The sequence below is a fragment of the Hylaeus volcanicus genome, chromosome 8 (assembly GCF_026283585.1).
Source record: "Hylaeus volcanicus isolate JK05 chromosome 8, UHH_iyHylVolc1.0_haploid, whole genome shotgun sequence".
Taxonomy (NCBI): Eukaryota; Metazoa; Arthropoda; class Insecta; order Hymenoptera; family Colletidae; genus Hylaeus; species Hylaeus volcanicus.
In genome coordinates this window covers 10,079,134-10,093,904 of record NC_071983.1, presented here as the reverse complement: position 1 = coordinate 10,093,904, position 14,771 = coordinate 10,079,134, and the positions used below count along the sequence as shown (strand labels likewise).

General features: G+C 30.6%; 1 protein-coding gene across 27 annotated transcripts; it reads right to left on the bottom strand.

The window, feature by feature from the left end:
• Positions 1 to 104: 104 nt before the first annotated feature.
• Positions 105 to 14,610, bottom strand: LOC128881495 (cytoplasmic dynein 1 intermediate chain-like). 27 transcript variants are annotated; one of them, XM_054132571.1, is made up of 14 exons: positions 14,136 to 14,610; positions 13,608 to 13,728; positions 13,428 to 13,524; positions 13,259 to 13,364; positions 13,055 to 13,185; positions 10,620 to 10,679; positions 9,010 to 9,030; positions 5,499 to 5,546; positions 3,882 to 4,058; positions 3,199 to 3,355; positions 2,650 to 3,022; positions 1,993 to 2,224; positions 1,468 to 1,895; positions 105 to 1,349 (listed from the first exon to the last, which is right to left on the bottom strand). In XM_054132571.1, exons 2-14 carry the CDS (start codon positions 13,707 to 13,709, stop codon positions 1,188 to 1,190), a joined length of 2,094 nt encoding a protein of 697 aa, XP_053988546.1. In that variant the 5' UTR covers positions 13,710 to 13,728; positions 14,136 to 14,610; the 3' UTR covers positions 105 to 1,187. The 27 variants fall into 27 exon arrangements, with proteins under 27 accessions (XP_053988546.1, XP_053988550.1, XP_053988549.1 ...); XM_054132575.1 differs by having other exon boundaries at positions 3,882 to 4,034; XM_054132574.1 differs by having other exon boundaries at positions 10,644 to 10,679.
• Between the last annotated feature and the right edge of the window lie 161 nt (positions 14,611 to 14,771).

Genomic DNA, 14,771 nt, shown 5'->3' with positions numbered 1-14,771 from the left:
TAATATATAGGTATTGAACACCATAGTAAGTGTCCAATATTTCTCCTAGACACCTGTTAAATTTATTTATTATGAAACAAGTATTGTAAAATAATAGATTGTACTAAATTGTTTTACATCATATATTTTATGAATAATTATGCTAAATGTAACATAATATAAAGAAAAAGCAATTGTACAATTAGAATAATTAACACAATTACTATTATTTCCCCATCGCAATTTAAATTTAAAAAATGGCAATTAGAAAAAGTTTGACAAATTGATCAGTTCCCATATGTAGCAAAATATTTGTCGGTATATAATAAATTGTGAAACAATTAATTTATCTTTAAAAAAATGATTGTTTAAAACAAGCTTTGTCTGAGCAGGAGTACGCACAAAAACACAGAACTATAGTTAACAGTATCACATTATAGATAGACCCAGCAGTGTATAACAACACAAAGATAATATTATATTTACAGTTTTTAGCCGATAATCTTTGTTTAGCAAATTTTGCTATTTTTACTATACCATTAACTATATATTACAGAAAACAAATTGTGCAGATTAAATTGTTTTTGTAAGAATATAAATAATAATAATAATTTATTTAAAAAGTACGATAAATTAAATTACGTTAAAATTGAATATCTTATAAGTATTCTGCTGAAGTTGTTTTTAATACGTTAGATAAAAACATTAGCGTAAAAATAAAGTAATATTTCAAAAAATCCTAAGTATAATGCATATTTACGAAAAATAGTAAAGAACAAAATATTATGATACAAATCACAATACATATATACTCTCAAGTTTATAATTATCATTTCGATCCTTGCAATTATTGTATTATTTACATGCAACGATATGCTGCACACATTCTTTATTATGTATCGCGTTAGAGTCGTTTCACAGTAACATACTATGCCTCTATGGGACATATTTAATTAGAGCCGATTGAGTACACGGTGATTGCATCTATATAATGTGCCAATACGCTTGCTTTGCTGTTTAACGCTTTATACAGAATAAAGATATTCTACAAATACTTAAGTATACCACCTATAAATTAAAATTAGTGCAATACATTTTCTTTTTGCTTCTTTCAAAATTTTATAATATTATAGATATTTTAAATTTGATTTTTAGGTTTAAATTACTGAAATTAAACTTAACGATGATATCTAAACGAAATCATATCTTTATCTGAGAGGACATGTCTGTAGCAGAGGAGGTATAGAACTTAAGGAGGCGGGTTCTCTTAAATTAAGTTTATGCAATTCGTCGTCTGCTTTGTTGTTGTTCAACTCTTGCTGTGTATACAAGAACTTATTCCACTCATCGATCCTTGGATGTGCTAAATGCTGTATTTAAATAAACACATATATTAGTCGGTTATAACCTTTCCAAATGTTTTGTTGTTTGCAAGCAATAAAAAAATTACTACATTGAAATAGAGACTTTTTTATGATAACGTATTACCTCAGCAACATCGTAGACCCAAATCTTTCCAGTATCATCGCCAACTGTTACATGTAAACCACTCGGAGTCCACGAAACTTTGTTAAGGGCTGGGCATCCTTCGATCATAATACTCGCAGTCGGCACTTCGGTATCTTGATTGAGATTCCATAAATCTAACCTTCCTGAATCGTCTACTGCAGCAAACAATGCTGGATGGGTTGGAGACCATGCAACATCGTAAACGTAATCGCCATTATGTTCGAAAGAGTAAAGAGGTTTGTTCTCCTTCAGACTCCATAGCTTAATTGTCCAGTCGAAGGAAGACGTTAAGAACAGATGGGAGAAATCTATTCCACCTTGCACACCGTGTGCGCTAATTCCAGTAACTGGTCCTTGATGACCTTCATAGGTTTCTAGTACTCCAGCTTTCGTACCATGACGACAAGCTATTAAAAAAGCAAGTAAAATTACGATAATTCTTACGAAAAATATGACGATTGTAGAATGATTACATTAAATTTGATTTCAACAATTATTATTTACCAGAATAAACCGTTCCATCTTCGCTGCCGACTACGAAATTATTAACATCGCCATGGGGAAACGCTAAACATGTAGCAGCGATTGATTTCGATTGTTTCGCGTAAAGTTCTAGTTTCTCCTGTGGTTGCGACAACATGTCTAAACTCCACGAACGCAATTTTCCGTCTGTTGAAATGCTTATTAAATTGTGTGCGTTTTGGGCCCCAACAACGTTTAAACAGTAGACAGGATGCTACAAGTATAAGCATTGAAACATTTATAAGAGCGAGATATGTGACGTTTATTTCGAAGATTGTATAAGTCACTTTTTCCAAAAAATCAAGTTAATAATAAAATTAATTATAATTTAACGATATACATAATCATTAAATATCTTGATTTAACACTAAATCTACGACAGGTCAAATGATCGTTTTCAAACTTTGATATACAGTTCTTATATACAATATATAAATTATATACAAATGTTTCATGCATTATTCAATTCAGAAATATTTTTACATTCGGTTGTAAAAAGTGTCTTTAAGACTATTCATTTGTTCCATCACAGTAGAAATAGGTACAAATGAAACCTTAGCGGATTTAGTGTTAAAAAGAATGACTTATGACACTTTCAAAATAAATGACTCATATATTTTTAATAATTAAATAACTTACAGTATGTGCGTTTGCTGAAAGTGGTGTGCGTTGAATTGGAGTTCTCTTTTGCACTCTATTATCCCAAAGGACAATCTGCCCAGAGTAAGTACCTCCTAAGATTAAATTGGGGTGAAATCTTGCAAATGTGATCGACAGTACCGGAGACTGACAGTGAAAAATGAATTCTGGCGTTGTTTTTTTAAATTTTGTATTCCAAACTAAACAAACTCCATCAGGGTCGTTTGGAGTGTCATCATTGTTGTTGTAAGAAGCCGCAAGAAGTTCTGGAAACTGAGGCGACCAATCCATCGAAGTGACACAACGATTACGAGACCATCGATCGCAAAAGAATGATCTATTCAGCCACAGACGTTGATGGCTTTTCTCATCTCTGAACAAAATACGGATCAACGTTATGAAAATGAATGAAAGTAGATTACTTTGCAACTTATTCTTTAAAGGCTCAACTCTGATAGTATGATATTTTGTCAGAGGTTTTCTCAAAGACCGTTCTTATCAAGAAACACAATTTAAAGTTGATATCAAATGCTCTTCACTGTTACTCACATTCCATCTTCGCCATCCATGTTGCCAGTATAATCGGTATAAATATCAACAGATTCTCCTAATGCTCTTTCTACAATTCTACTGGTACGATCAAGGAACCGTTGAAACTCCTCGGACAGTATTATCATTTGTTTCTCCTCTTCACTGAGTTCTTGTACTACAAATTAGTATTTACATGAAGATTATTATAAATTTAATTTGTTCTATTCAAACGAGGAAAAATTAAACATACAAAAACCATCTCAAATGTTTCGTAAGGTTTACACTTCCAAAACGAGCATTTTCACAAAACTTTGTCTAGACATTTTCCTACGTGTCCTCAAATTTTAGAGCATATCCATGTTAACAATTATCAGGAATGGGGCCTCGATCTACACCTTTTAAAGGGTCTCATATTTTTTAAATACTAAAATAAATTTTAACGAATACTTAAAAAGAAATTATTTCTGATTCACTAATATCTCTTCAATGATTTAAATAATTCTTTACAAAATCCTCCCAAGAAGTAGGGAATATTCTATAATAGTACCAAATTTCCTCTTTCTGATCTCATTATCAAAAGGACCTCTAATCGTTCTTCAGCCCTGGGCCTTAAAAACCCTCGATCCATTCCTACCAATTATAATAAGAATTTGACCAATAAGGGTTGTTATTAGCTATACTCATTTATTCCTACAAAGTACCTTCTTTGGGTTTTTCCTTTTCTTTTTCTTGCTCCACTTGCGTAACTGCAGGCTGCACTTCTTTAACTTGCGGCAAACCATGAGGAAGAATTCCAGGAGGAAGCTTGCTTTGAAAACCGTCCATGTGCGGCAAGCTGTTCTCTTCATCTTCGGCTTGGCCATCATCAAATGTCAAAACTGTGGTGAATAAGCTGATTCCGCCACGAATACCCTAACTTCAATACATCTATCTACCTCTGGCAAATGCCCTACTTAAGAACTCGATAAGCTACATTCTGTAAAAAGACTGTATCGTCTCGCAACATTTCTAAATTTACTACATAAGTATACTTCATCAATGGCTTATAGAAAATGTTTCAAATAACATAATGTATCAACGACCTACGTACAGAACAAATAAGGATAATTAAAAAAAAAAAAAAAGCGATAGATTTGTGTAAATACTTCTGCGAAACACGTAAATGTTCATAGAACATTATCAATTTGACAAATGAAATTTATCCAGTGCATGTAGCACAGTGGCGTGTAAAGAAAAACGATTTTGTTTGCATGTTAACGTAAATCAAATTAAGTGTCGACACATAAACAAACTGGATTAACGTCAGGTTTAAAAATAAGGGATGCAACTCTCTTTCAAAATCTTTCAAAAAAATGTACGAAATTAATGAAAACATAATCCATCAGGAAATAAATACCTAATCACACACAATATTGGAAAAACTACTGGAATCAGGTTGGATTACATGCACTGATATTAGTTACACAAAAAGGTGGACTGCTTGTTGGTGGATTATATAACGAAAAATTTAATTTTTATTAAAAAAGAAAAACGATTGTTATGAAAATTATCTGAAACGATATCTCTCCACCCTTTATTTTAGAATAATACATACGTGAAAAAGAAGGATGAGCAAAAAGAAAGTAGAAAACGAATTAAGTTCAATGATTATTTTAAATGAAATGAATGTTGCGTTATAATGTCGTGTTACCTGGTACATTTTCCTAGTTCCAGTATTCATTAGCACGTAAAATTGTTTCTCATGAATGTTGAACCAATAAGAATTGTATCAAATGAAGAAAATATATAAATATAAAAATAGAGTGGAGGTTTATTAACGCAACTTCCCAAGTCTCATGCAGCATTAAATGAATATCTAACTCACATAGAAGAAAAATATTAAAGAAATAATGTGAAATTATGTATAATCTATAATTTTGAATCAAAAACATACTGTATAAGTGTAAAATGGCAATGATAATGATAAGAGTAATTTATCATATTGCTTTGTTCATGCGTTAAAATGAAAAGAAACAAAGAATATAATAAAACTATAAATATATACTGTCTATACATGCATGACAAATAAAGCACAGGTTTTTACAATTATATAACAAACCATAATAACTACCTAATCATCCAATGACTTATCAAGCAATTTTTAGTGTAAATTAATAGTACAAGTTCCCTCCTTTCAGTGCATATAAAGGTAGTAATTTAACAAAACAAAAAGTTGTATACAGATTACTTTCAAATACAATTTTGTGAAAAATGAATATAATTCACATCTTCGTGATATAATTAGGTAGAGTGAATCATCTCTAGAGAGGATTACCTACCTGTAAATTCGTCCTCCCATTCTAAACCAGGATTTAGATTGTACTCGTCTTGAAGGAGGGAAAAGAAAATCTCAATCAATTTTGTGTTTTATTATGTTAGTAATGTTTGTTTCTAATTTCATATCTCTCATAGAAAATTATTGATGTATGCAATAAATGTATGCTTAAACAAATAATTATTACTTTTAAAAGCAATAGAATATGTGTACACTACAAACACACACAACAAGATATTTATACTGACTATGATATTTTAATTCAGAGTAATTGAAGTTATGTATTAGACCACGTGCTTAATATTTTCCATTAATTGCGCATGATACATCAACAATTAACTAGAAAGATTGAAATGATTATGTTGAGTGAGTAATTATAAATACATCTATAAACATGCATATAGTATACCCTATTAATGCTATCATGTTTCTCAACAAGTTACACTAAAGGGATTAATGAATAACATTATCATACATATAAATGTCTTCGATACGATCAAATAAAGCATAGTGATTCCAAAGTTAATGTAAATTCTGTTTTTAATAAACGACACGTTGAAGACACTAACTATAAATACAATTACAATCCCTTTAGGCTTTTCTATATACTTTAACTAAAAATGACTATACACTTATTGTAAATAAAGCCATCGATATTATTATTATCTTTAATATGACAAGACTAATATAAGTCAGAGTTATTCCTTTTCGATCTGAAGTAAAAGTATTATTTTTCTTAAGTAAATCCAGTTTAAAACTTAATTTTCAAAAATTTTAGGCACAATCTTTTATAGTAACAAATAAAGAAAACGAAGATAACAAAGAATTCATAAAATTTAAATATTGTAATGTAATAGACTGACATCTCCGACTACTAATTTATATGAGTACAATCGTTCTTGTAATTTAAATTATTTACATTTATTTTAGAAATCGGAAATAAAATAGTATTTCTTAAAATTAGAGTATTTAAATAATTCTCACGTATTTTTTGTTGAACACTTGTATCAACAATCATTTATGAAATGAAATTAATATGTATTACCTTCGTAGAATGTATTTCTATGAGACAATATTTTTCTATTTTTTGGTAATTTATGTTTTTGCTAGATCATTTTCACAAAAACGTGCCATTAAGAAGCAATGTTTGCAATTAAAGTATATATTCGTACTAATTGTAGTCCTCTGAAGCAACAGTGTCGTTCGTTGTTTTGCGATACTAAAAGCTTAGCCACAGAACCTTTTACCAAATCTTTCCTTCTATTTTAACACAAAGTTCAAGTGTAATATTCACCAACCCAACACCATAATATCCTCTTCCATGTTAGTTAGTACACCGTAATATACAAAAAGTGACCGAAATAACCGTGATAACGCGCAGAGAACTCTGGAAGGTGCGTTAAGTTGTGACAAGATTTGCCAATGGATATTCATTCATTAAATATTTTATGTTTCAGACAGTCCCTATTTCAAACAATATTCGAAAATCTGGCAAACAATTACAATATTCCAAGTAGGACATTTTTTTTTATCATAAACACGCTTTCTTACGTTTTATAAGCATCGATACATTATTTATGTATTTTAAACAATATTCCTGTTTACAGAATAGCATTAGTGTTACTTTCAGTAAAATGATACATAATGAATAACAACACCATTATCTCATTGATTTTAGACACACAAATTAAAAGACATATTTGAAAATATCAATCAAACATTTGTTTCTAATTTTAAATAAGTAATGAAATACTCCAAAGGTAGTCCGTATATATAGCAACTATGTTTGTTTATTTCATTTTAATGTAAGAAAAATGTGTACCTATTGTAGATTAGATATTTCAAATATGCGTATATGTCTTAAAATAAGGGACACTTTCATTAATAGAGGGTGTCCCAGCCTTAGTGATACAGCGCTCTAACTCCGAAACTATCGGCCGAATGCAAAATTTCGAATATGGAAATTGCATGGTAAAATGGGCCTCATGTTTCAGCGAGAAGGAATTTTTGTTAACTTTGTTATTTAACGAGATATGATGGTCAAGTTTCGTTTTTCAAATGGAACTATATTTTTTTTTTGTATACCATGCGATAGTACTTTTCAATACGAATTCATTAAGCTTTAATGTATTTACCCGATTTTTATTAGTTTTCAAGCTATAACGCTTCAAAGTTTGCTAATTTTCAAGGAAAAATCTTGGTTCGGTCCCATTGATGCGGCAAGCACCATGGGGTTCTTGAAATCGATACGGAGGGTCTCGCTTGCGATTCCAGGCCCGAGGAAGGAAAACGGGAAAAGTACCTACCTATTACCTACCTAGAAAATTCTCGGCACTACAAGTAATGCATCAATAGCGGTCATCAGTATCGATTTCAAGAACCCCATGGTGCTTACTGGATCAATGGGACCGCCCGGGGTCGAACCGAGTTTTTTCCTTGAAAATTAGCAAACTTTGAAGCGTCCTATCTTCAAAATTAATAAAAATTGGGTAAATACATTAACGCTTACTCAATTCGTCTTGAAAAGTACTATCGCATGGTATACAAAAAAAATATATAGTTCCATTTGAAAAACGAAACTTGACCATCATATCTCGTTAAATGACAAAGTTGACAAAAATTCCTTCTCGCTGAAACATGAGCCTCGCTTTACCATGCAATTTCCATATTTGAAATTTTCCATTCAGCCGATAGTTTTAGAGTTAGAGCGCCGTATCACTAAGGCTGGGACACCCTGTATGTGTAATATTATTCCATGACTGCATTACATAAACTCACTTTATAGTAATTTTTATTTTGTAGATACCAATATGATTATTAATTTGTGTCTAATATCTAATAAGAAGTATACGAACATACATTTTCAGTTTCAGAATAGAAATGTGTACATTCCAGACTTACTATTAACATTAAGGTGTGCATAGTGTATGCCTTTATAAATGTGTAAATTCCAAAGCATTTCCGTTTGAGAGTCGGGATGCCAGATAAATATATAAACGGTAATAAATACAGTAATTAAACGTAAATACACCCAACGAAAGTAGAACAACATAAAAAGATAAAAAAGCTAAAAAGTATAAAAGCAATTTATAAGGTAGCAAATATATATATGTATATTAGGTACTGGGTGGAGAGTCACTTGTGCATTTTTGCATTATCGCATCATAAATCTCGTTTAAATTTGGAAGGTAATACTTTTGCTCTCTTCATTATTAAAACTTCATATTTGCAATTTAACAAAAGAGAGAGAGAGAGTGCATTCTCCGATTACTATTCTTTATAGAAAATAGGCCACTGCAATCATTTTCTTACCTTAACAATTTATTTCAATGTGAAAAATTTGCATTTACTTGTGAGATTTAATTGGACAACTATTTATTTATATTATCCTAATACTCTGTATTTGGTTCTCACTATGTACATATATACTATTAAACCGGAAGAATTAATGGAATGAAGCTAAACCTATATCTGAACCTAAAACTTTTTGAAAACCAAGAGAAATCATAACTTACCGTAATAGTCGAATGCATGAGCTGAGAAGGGGAGGGAAAAAAATTGCACTTAGTTACAATCTCGTAAGAATGCACTACACTAATTTCACCTCTCTACACTCAGGCCATACATAGTTAAATAAATAAACTACTAATCAAACGTTTACAGAAACAAAATCTTAATTGAATGTAAAATATTATAAAAGTTTGAAAACGAACATTTTTACTGATATTAGCTTGTTTTATAGCATTAATAACAGTTTTCTGTGAAGTTTTTGCAGAACTCTGTAGACAATTTTATAGCACGATTTTTGTGTTCATAAAACTTAATTATGCTTGCAAAAGTCTGCTACAATAGAGGTCAAAGAGCGTTAGATTTGTAATTGTATTAAACAAAAAGATACAGAAATAGAAAAAAGATTTATCTGCTGAATGTAGTTAGGTGAGTATAGATTTGTAAATTTTTATATCGTGCGGTGCTGTGATTTCTACATGTAAGAGGAAACATACATATTCGATGCTTCTTATGTTATTAAAATGTGATTCAATTAATGTTTTTTTCAGTCCTTAACACAATTCAACACTTTCCTTAAAACTGGAAATTCTAATTGATGTTATTGACTGCTTAATATAAAATAATAAAACATTTGTGTTATTTAATGTGACTGCCAATGGATGCTTATACTTAAGTAAAATTTTATATCTCACTTACATCCCTTGTCACACTTATGCCCACCCCCCCAAGTTTCTCAGAAACAAATTTCATTATCAATTTCAAAAGTAAATTTTGTTGGTATGCATTACTGTCTCTAGTGCGCTACGATCTGTACACTACAGCAAGTACACGTCAATAGTCATCACAAGAACATTTGTCAATGTTGAATTTCTTTTCAAATTGTAAAAAAAGTACCAAAAAATTAAATTTCATGTGTTATGGTAACTACTACAATTATAGTAACACTGCTGTCTATAAATATTCTTATCCATAAATTAAGAAAGCATCAATAGTAATTAATTCGTTTGTTTCATTTTAATACTAGCACGCATGAGTCAAGGTACATTGACTTTTTGTTGTAATAATTTTCAAATTTTCCCAACAAACAGGACGCCTGAAGTTAATGTATTATATCATTCTTATAAACTGTTAGTACATAATTAAATTCTGTAAAGCGTGTTAAAAGCTTGTCTTTTATGCCAACAAGTATACATTGTACATGGAAATATACTTATAAAATGTATATCATAAATGAACGATTAAGACTTTAAACTTAATAATCTTTTAAAATTATGTATATTCTATAATTGTGTTTTTTTTACCAATAATAATTTGATGAATATAAGAGATGATATAACTTGAAAATGTAAATATGTAATTCCACGTACAATATTTGATACATAATCAGGGTTGTAGAATCAAGAAAATTGAATCATGAATTGCCTTTCTTATTGTCAAATTTGCTGGTATGTAAGAATATAGTTGTAAAAATTATTAAGTCCGCGAAGCAGAGGGTACTCACAAATTTGACTCTACATCCTTTAATTCCAAACATGAATAGCAATGTATCTACCTCTATAATATACTGTTGTACAACAATTATAGGAAGGGTAATAAAAAAGATGACAGAACATACATAGGTAGTTTGGTGCAGACCCACCTTTCCTGGGAAGCCACCAGTCAATCTCAAAGTAGCCTGCGGAGTAAGAGTGAGTTGGTGTTGTTGTTGAACAGGAGGAGTAGATGGTGTATGCAGAAGAAGATGCGGACAGTTCTTGTGTCCAACACCAATTGATTTGACCGATTGATTTGACCGATTGTATCGCAAGAAAATGAAATACGCGTATATTTAATAATGCCGCAATGTCAGTTAGGCAATGGGACAAGCATGTAACATGCAATGTATCCCATGCTTATGTTAAAAGCTTTTAAGCAAAAAATTATTTAATCGTATATCTAAATTATATCACTACTAAAAGATTGTTCTTCGTTATACTTTACCCAAATTTTATACTTTGATCAGAACTCATAGTAAAGTAGGTGGTATGAATAAAGAATTATTATGTAAACCACGCAATTTATTGTTATCATTTATTTTGATAGTGTTAAAAATAAACAGCAAGGAAAATTGAAAATTAAAAAGAGTTATGAAACCAACTGAAATTGCGGATGGATGAAATAGAAGTATGAAATACAAAAAACATAATTGCCACCACCGGGAAAAACATTATTTATGTCCAAAACCTGATTACGTGTTAAGTGTTGTCTATACCTACTACTATACTTCCTAAATAACATATGAGATTTGCAAATACAACTGTTAGGAATTTTTGTATTTTACTTATAATTATAAGAACATACAACAACATTATGTCAAATTATGGAAATACATAGTGTTTACTGCAATAAATAATGCTTTTTTTGTACAACATAAGAATTTGTTGCTTTCTCAATAACAGCATATTAAATTTATACTTGGATCAAAATATAATTTATTCTTGGTATTAACATTAACAAGTCCTTTCTGTAAGTTCATAATTAAAACATTTGTAAACCTTCAAACAACTATCCAAATAAATGTATTGCATTTAAAACAATCAATTATTCTTTTACACAACCGAATATACTATTATGTAGTATATGTATATTATACTAAGTAGAAATTATTTAAATAATTACTGTCTGTTCAAAAAGTGTTGAAAATTACTCATGATTCAACAGAAGTTAACACACACAACGAAGGAATAAAATGACAACAGTGCTACAAGTAAGTAACATGCCATTTTTGTACGTATGTGTTGTAAGAATATGTAAGTTTCCTCATTAGCTACAATTATATAACACAATACGAGTGAGTAAATCATTTCTTATTATTATCACAATGAAATTAAAGTTATAAATAAAACAAGGTTATACCGATGTGCTTGATTGTGTATTACAATCAATTTATCTTATTAATTAAAATATATACAATAATGTTAATACTTGATAACTGTATCACAAAATTATTAAGTATGTTATGTCATTAATGGCATATATTTTTAAATGAAGCATTTTCATATACACCACCCACTTTACCATATTCAATCAATTCATTGAAGGAGTGCTATAAATATGAAATATTTAATCGTATACAATAATAGTGACATTTTTGTAAATATTATGAATGTAATAAATTGGCAAATTTTCATTTCAATGTATTTTAATCCTTTGTATTCTCAAATAAATAATATACAGATCAAGAAATTTAATTCGTATATAAAAATGCTAATGTTTTTGTAAATACCAACTCTGCTTGTGCCATTAACAATAACAAGAGACTATATTATTTGTTTTATTCAGAAGCAAAATCATTATAGTAATTATTTTCACATTTACTTTAGTATGTACTAACAAAACATTAACGCCACTTGCTGAGGAAGGATAAAGAGATAATAAAGCGATAGTCTCCAAGAAATTATTCAATAATATATTAACATTTGAGAAGAATTTAGTGGTATATAATTTGAGGATTTACGGATACAGAAACTCGAACTCTGTCAAATCAAAATTTTACTGTATTGTACTTATCCAGAAATTTTATCGAATTTATTTCTACATATCAGCACCAGACTACAAAAATTAACCATTGATGTAACAAATTGTGGTAAATCGTGTATCATGATATCAAAGTGATATATATACAGGCTACCCATTTTAATTTATAAAGAATATATATCTTTAAAAAATTAAACGTACAATGTCTAAAAAAAAGATTAGAAGAAAATTCTCATGAACCCTTAATTTTCTTCAAGCACCATTTACCTAAACATTTTATTCAGTATTCTTTTAAAAATATATTTATTCATAAATTAAAATGGAGTACTCCGTGATACATATATACACATATGCGATATATGTATATATGTTGTATATCTACTTTTTTAATATGAAATTTTTACTTCATTTAATCAACATTACTGTAATGTATATTTTAAAACGTTGTTGTTTGATAATTATATATATTTGTAAATTCACAAGAAGCAACATTTAGTGTTGTAAATAAAGTATAAGATAGATGCAGTGACTCACCGTCGTGGGATGTGAGTGTTGTCTGAATAGTTTGAGTTTGTTTATTATAGACCACTGGTTCCTTTGGTGGGATGTTGGTGTGAGCCACAGAGACAATTGTAAGTTCTCGATTTTTCCTCCGTCCAGCACTGCTATGAAAGCAAAATATAAACGCTGTATGGCAAATGCAAGTACATAAAAAACTGCTGTTTTAAATCTAAGTACCTTTGAGCAGAATTTATACTAGATGGTTGTAAACTAGCATCAGGAGTAGCATTAGCACTCTGTTCCGGGGTCAAAGAATTCATACTAGACAAACTTGATAATACATCTGCAAATAAAGCAAATTATAAAATAGAGAACATTAACTAAATTACAGAATAGAGTTATGTACCTGATACTGGAGCAACACCTAAAGACGAAAGCATCGCATCCAATTCTTTGCGGTGATCTTTATCCACTCCTGCAACACGGACCGTAGCTTCCTCGACCTTTAATACAAAGGATAGAGTTAAATTTTAACGAAGAAATGAAAGAGATTATAAATACTAAATTTAAATTAAAAATGTCTCACATCTTTTTGTTCCTTTTCTCTCCTGCGCCTTTCCTTTTCTTCTCTTATAGCTTGAAGCTTTGCTTTCTTCCTTTCAAGCTCTGCTTTTCTATCAGACATCATTGTGCTGTCTTGTTAATACCTAAACAATATTCGTCAACATATTAGAAATAAATGAAAAACATGGTAGGCAATTTAAAAAGTGCTACTGGACTCGTTAAAACTCTTGTCAGGTTTCATGAATCGTTAACGGAACTCGAATCGGGTTTGGTGCAATTATTGATTTCTGCCCAGTGACGTCAGTTTGTACAGAATCTCAGAAAGCCGCATCAACAAATGATTAAAAAAAAATTCGAATTTTTACGATTGCAAAGTAAGTAAATAATTTCGTCACATTAAGTACAAAGAAACAAAACAAGAATTAATGTGTTTCGATAGTATTGAACAATGAACTCATCGAAGAATTCCCATCTGTCACACGGGAGTGCTAACATAACAGAGTAGGTTAAATTTGTTCACTTTTGTTAGAGAAACTTGTGAAATATTCACCTTTCGTCGTGTAAATTGTTTCACAGATTTGAGTGCTAAAAACTGTAGTAGTTGTCGATTTCTACATCATCTATCCGACCCGCCCGACATACGAACCTCTTGCATCGCAACAATAGCACCACAGTTACTATAACTCGTACCTCGTACTAACGGAATAGTCGAATCGCTTTTGCAGTTTCCTACACGCTCGCATGCATAGTGTAGAAATGTGCGTAACAGGTGGCGCTCATAGTTTATTCCGCTAGAAACTAAAAATTATATTTGCTAACTGATTCATTAATAACTAACTGATATCAATTTGTGGATGCAAAGGAAAAACATATAAACAAAGGATGCATCCAGAAAGGCCATTGTGGCGACTTCTACCTCCACACGGGTCAACGAAAAGCGCGTAGTTTTTCGATAGAGACGTTTTACACCGGAAGGCGGGAAAAATCTCAGGAAACTCCTAACGCGACTTTTTTCCAGCTTTCGCCAAAGGGAGGAAATTCTTTGAAGAAATAGGACCGGAATTAAATAGGAAGAGTTATAAACCATGGTTTTTTAAATACAGACACAACCTGGACAGGGAAACGGTGAGAACTATAGCACGAATTAGAAGTAACCATCACAACCTGAAAGCATCTCTAGCAAGAA

Bases quoted from the DNA above. Each gene is read 5' to 3' on its own strand.
- LOC128881495 (XM_054132571.1), bottom strand. From the start codon at position 13,709: ATGATGTCTGATAGAAAAGCAGAGCTTGAAAGGAAGAAAGCAAAGCTT. The intron at 3,023-3,198 runs GTGAGTAACAGT...TATTTTGTTCAG, and splicing joins ATGGATGGCGAAGATGGAAT to AGATGAGAAAAGCCATCAAC. The intron at 1,350-1,467 runs GTAATACGTTAT...ATTTAAATACAG, and splicing joins GGGTCTACGATGTTGCTGAG to CATTTAGCACATCCAAGGAT.